Genomic DNA, 5,480 nt, shown 5'->3' with positions numbered 1-5,480 from the left:
GATTAAAAGTTACATGGATGCAAAAATATACGCATATATGCACCCATCAAGCCCCAGATTGTGTTGTTCTGCTACTGTTTCTCTGTTAATTTAGAAGAAGTCCTGCTTTATACAGTAGTGGCGTGCAGACAAAAGCCTTTAAACAAATACAGTGATTGAAAAATAAATAACCCGCTGTCTGTCTTGGCCCAGATGGAACACGGACACCCCAGGGAAAAGCAACTCGGGCTTTTGTGTTCACATTCTAAAGATATACAAATATCAGAGTTTGTGCCTTCAGCAAACACTTGTGTTTGCCAAGTCGTGTGTCAGCGCTTCAAGCTCCTTATGTGTGTGATACCTAATCTGTTCCTGAAAAGATGTCCTGTGCTAGCTCACATAATCTAGGTTTATTATCGGAATCCATGCATGGGGTCGATACAGTGAAACTTTGTAATGACACTATGAAATATGACAAACATAAAAAGAATTACACATACTCGGTTCAAGTCTTTGACCTTTTGTTTTTATGCCTTCTATAAAAAGAACATCACTGAGGCAGTCATGCAGTGAATTTAGACATTTAGACATTTTTTTGTCACTAGTTCATCTTAGATAACAATTAAAAGATTCTCTGACAATCTGTACACTGTACAATATCTTAAAAGAGAAATAATTACAACACAACAAAAAATGTACTTCCCTTTAAAGCTGGAATCATCACCCTTTATTTTGAAGGTTACTTTAAGACAAAAATAAAGTTTGCTCTCTTGAAGCTCTAGGACTTTTATAAGATGTATCAAATGTTACCAGCTAAAATAGAGATCTACTCCTTATTCATTCCAGCATTCCAAACATTTTTACAGAAGGAACTTATCCAAAATCATTTGCAACTTTATAAAAATACTTTACATCTAAAAACAAAAACAAAAACAAAAAAACTAGTTTTATATTGGCAGTGCACAATTTTATAATTACAACTTTCACGGTTAAAACGTCTAGGTAACAAAATAAACTTTTTCTATATCTTTAAGGAAATACATTTGTCTGTTACAAAACAGCACTTGAAATAGGCAAACTGGTGTTTAAGGCAGTTGACTGACCTGTAGTACTTTGTATCCCTGTATTTAACTTCAGAATCAGAATTTGAGCTTGATAATTATAAACTTTGTTCACCAATTAAAAGCATTGTTCACCTGCGCTGAATCTGTAACTGTAAATCATCAGCACAGTTTACAATGTGACAGTTTCTGGATAAGAGCTGCACCTCAGTGTCACACAAAGATTAACTTGTACTCTTTGGAACAAAATCATGTCAAGCTGTGTTTACACATAAGCCTTAAAGCTCACTAATTCTTATTTTTATGTTACAGTGCTTTTTTCTATCAAGTAATTCAACAATGACATTTTCTTCAAAACACTGGATTCTTTGGTAATTAGAATTTATTAATTCAGTGTAATTCCTAATGATTTTGCTACTAGTCACTATCCCGAGTCATGTCAAGTAACTAATCAATTGTTGCTGGTATGAAATTGATTTTTGCCATTAACTTCCATGCAGAGTTGTGGTTCAGAAAGTATTTGGCACATGCTAGACTCTATTTCGATTTTCAGCATACTGATGACTTATTTTATTTCAAAATGTATTTAATTTTATGGCTACAAATGTAGCTACTCTTGACTTGTTATTATACGACCAGTGAAAGGTAACTAACAAGTAACTAGTGAGTTAAAGTTTACTAGAAAAAAAATGGGATAGACACTGGGAAAACTACTTTAGTAGAAGAAAAAAAACAAGCACCTTAGCACTTATTGAACACCAGATAAAAGTTGATTATGATAGTCACTATTGGATTGCTTGCGATAGCTACATAAAAATAAAGACTAGACCGTTTTAAGGAATAAATGTTTAAACAACAGCACGACATAAAACGAACTGGAAAGCAGGAGGAAAAAAATGACAAAATGCACTATTCCCGAAAAGCCGTTGAAGCAGAACATTTACTCGACTTAAAATTGATCAAGGAAGCGGCACTCGAGCCAAAATGGATGCCACCACAGTCAAAACAGAACATGCCACAAAAGCAGAACCTGTGTTCCTCGTGGACTCTGGCTCTGGGTAATCCTCATCATCGGGCTCATCATCGTCCAACCCACTGGAGCCTTCTTCATCCACGGGGGGAGAACCAAAGCAAAGCGTTTTCATACTAGTTTTGATAAACTCGCAGACAGTCCGCTCTGAACCATCACAGACGCAAGTATCCAGAAGTTGAGCTTTGGGAAGTTTGCGCATGTACCCGATGACAGTGCGGCACGGGTTCGAACAGCTGGAGCCGCTGAAGAGTTTCCCGCAGTGGCGTAAATAATCGCCCATGGCGCTTCGGCACTGGGTGTCCCTCTCGCACTGGCGCCGGGCTTCGGTGCAGCCCATGCTGCTGGTTTTGGGTAAGCACGGCTCGATGGCTCGTTTAATCTCCCGGCAGCGGGGGTCCGAGGCGCAGCTGCAGTCCTCCAGCGCCGGGCCGCTCTTGGTAAGGTTGAGTTGCACTAGCGACGAGATGCAGTGACTGGGACACTTCTTCCTCTGGCCGCTCAGGATCGAGTCACAGGCGTACAAATACTGGTCATAAGCGTAATGACACTCCTGCTCCGACTGGCAGTTCAGTATCGCTTGCCAGCAAATCAACCGACGGCCGTGGCGGTTGGAGGAGGCGATGGAAAAACAACTAAAACACATCAGCACACAAGCGAAAGGCCAAGTGAATGATCGCGCGCCACGAACCAAACCTGCACGAGTTGCCATGTCGAAGTCTGTGATCATTCGGCTGGCGTCAGGTCCGTTTTAAGCATGCATATTTCATATTTCCATTGCATCAAGTGAGGGAGAAATCCCTCAGCTCAGATCATATTTGCAAGGTCCATCCAGAGAAAAAGTTTGTTCCACAATTGCGTTGAATCTATAAAGTCATTTACCTGTAATCCATGTTTTTTTAAAAAGAAGCCTGAATTACGAAAAGTGCTATTTCCAGCAAACGGGTTGGTCACTCCATCTTCCCGGTTCGTGTCCGTATGACAGTGCGGTGATTCTTGTCTTTCTTGTGGGCAGAAGAGAGGATCACGAACTCGTCATCTGGCGTCTCTCGCTCACATCCGAATGCGCTCGCGAGCTACTAACGTCACGCTTCCCCGGCTGAGCCGATAAATTCACGGGCGTGCTCTTGTCGTCCGTCATTAAGTACGAATCGGGACGCGAACAGATGATAACACGGCATTCGAATTCACACACTGGCCCCCTTCTGACCCGCTAGTTTTGCTTTATCCATTCTACTCCTGCGGAAGTTTCGGAGATTCCCATTGGTCAGACCGTTTGTTGTTGCAAATCTCGACGTCAAGTTAGGGGAGGGAGAATGGGGGTGGGGCATGATGGGTCAGGAATGGTCTCTCTCCAAAAGGTTTGGATTACCTCAGAGCAGAATGTGAGTTAGAAAGACCAACTATTCTGTCGTTTCTCAGACTTGGTCGAATATGACTGACGCGTCTTCTTGAGCAGCACCACAGTTGATTTGGTGACTGTGCGAATATTATCACAGAGAGTCAGTGTTTGGCACGAATCGGAACAAACAACCAGCAACTTTCTTGTTGAACAAAATTGCACTTTTGCACTGTTTCGATTATACTGGTTTTCAGTTTTTCTGAGAAAGTGTCAAACTCAAGTCTCAATTTTTTTCAAGCAGTTTTCAAATGCTTTTCAAGATAATCTGTTGAGTCAGTAAGATTTCTTAATGTAGCTATTCTCTTAGGCTCACCATGGATGTAATGTTTAGAAGATTACAAATAATTTTTTATAAAATTACATTTATTTTTGTTATGGCAAAGCTACATTTAAGCAGCCATTACTCCAGTCTTCAATGTCACATGATCCTTCACAAATCATTCTAATATGATTTGCTGCTCAAGACAACATTTATCATTATTATCAAAGTTTAAAACTGTTGTGCTGCATACTATTTTTGTGAAAGCCATAATTTTTTTCCAGGATTTGATAAATAAAAATTTTGTAAGAGCCTTCGAAACAGCATTTATTTAAAATATAAATAATCTTTTGTGACATTGTTAATGTATTTACTGTCACTTTCAATTAATATAATGCATTGGCCTACTTGCTGTATAAAAAACTTTTTGACCATAAACATTTCAACAATTTTGCTCGCAGATCTAAAGACTTTTGTAGAGTAATTTATCATTTGAAATCAACTGTCTCTGAGTTTTAAGTTAACTCTCAAGTCAACCTTTATGCAACTCAAGTGTCAGTTTCCATACATGCTCAATAAATCTTGACTACATATGGGTTTTTGTGAAGAAATGTAACAAATGTGATGTGGAAAGTCTGTTTTCCCTTATCATATGTCACTGCATCTGTAATGATTTATTTTAAAGCATATAGAAATTAAAATTTGTCCTTTGCTCAAATTCAAAGCTGTTACCATGCCAGATTAAATTTGATAATTTTCATCCTTTTAAACCAAATTTGCTAAAATAATTTCTTACATTTTACAGCAAATTGAAAGTGCATTTCATTTCAGCTTGATCCAGGCAAGGAATGTGTTTGACTATGATAGCACCATGTCTAGTCAACTAAAATAGAAAAAGAGACATTGGCTGACAGCAGCAACATCAGCCCTGTTTCAAACACTACTCTGGAGTTAGGAATGCACCTTTAGGCCTCTGTGCAGCAAGCTTCTGACCCTAAGCAATGAACGCAATGTCAATTACGGACGGTCAGATCTTACAATGATGTTTTCGCTCTAGTTCCAGGTGATGGATGTAGAGAAAAAGTCTTGTGAGCACAATGATTTGATCGAGGGATAATAGTTGCTTCATTCTGCATCTAATGGTGAGATCAGCAACCACCTTAGCAACAAGTAACTATTTCAGCTTTACCATTAGACATCAAAAACTGTTCTTCCCATTTTCTCTGTCAGCTTCAGTAACAGCTTCATTTATATTTAAAGGAGATCTTCTTCTTTAAAGGAGAAAAAGTGTATAAACAACTGTTTTCTTTGGCAGGCCAAATTTAAATAAGCCAGATGCTTGTGCAAGAGAGAGCTGCATGCCTTTACTTTAAATGGGGATTCATTTAATTAACAGCATACAGCTTTAAATGGGGATACATGCCTCAATAATGCATTAATGGCAAACACAATGAAGTCACAGCATAATTGATATCCTTCCCTGCTCATTATAAGAGATTTTTGATAATAAAGACAGTTTATGAGATCATTCTTTAGTGAAATATTTCACAATAATTAAACGGAGTGCTGATGCGTGTTGATACAGCAAAAGCAAAGCACACAGAATCCCTTATACAGATATGTATATTCCTGTAAGAACTAATTATTATTAGTTAAAAGGTTAATTGAAATTAACATAAATGATTTCTTCTTATTCCACACTCTAATATATTAGGGTATGTTAATGTTTGTTGCTTAATATTTTGTTCT

General features: G+C 38.3%; 1 protein-coding gene across 2 annotated transcripts; it reads right to left on the bottom strand.

Annotated features, from left to right (window-relative positions):
• Positions 1-489: 489 nt before the first annotated feature.
• Positions 490-3,348, bottom strand: LOC132139429 (growth arrest-specific protein 1-like). 2 transcript variants are annotated; one of them, XM_059547782.1, is made up of 2 exons: positions 1,662-3,348; positions 490-1,604 (listed from the first exon to the last, which is right to left on the bottom strand). In XM_059547782.1, exon 1 carries the CDS (start codon positions 2,798-2,800, stop codon positions 2,000-2,002), a length of 801 nt encoding a protein of 266 aa, XP_059403765.1. In that variant the 5' UTR covers positions 2,801-3,348; the 3' UTR covers positions 490-1,604; positions 1,662-1,999. The 2 variants fall into 2 exon arrangements, with proteins under 2 accessions (XP_059403765.1, XP_059403773.1); XM_059547790.1 differs by having other exon boundaries at positions 1,674-3,348.
• Between the last annotated feature and the right edge of the window lie 2,132 nt (positions 3,349-5,480).

This window comes from Carassius carassius, chromosome 4, assembly GCF_963082965.1.
Source record: "Carassius carassius chromosome 4, fCarCar2.1, whole genome shotgun sequence".
Classification (NCBI taxonomy): Eukaryota; Metazoa; Chordata; class Actinopteri; order Cypriniformes; family Cyprinidae; genus Carassius; species Carassius carassius.
The sequence above is the reverse complement of the archived record's forward strand: the minus strand, read 5'-3'. Positions and strand labels throughout refer to the sequence as shown.

What these genes read in the sequence shown, in the direction of transcription:
- LOC132139429 (XM_059547782.1), bottom strand. Translation starts at nt 2,800, where the DNA reads ATGATCACAGACTTCGACATGGCAACTCGTGCAGGTTTGGTTCGTGGC.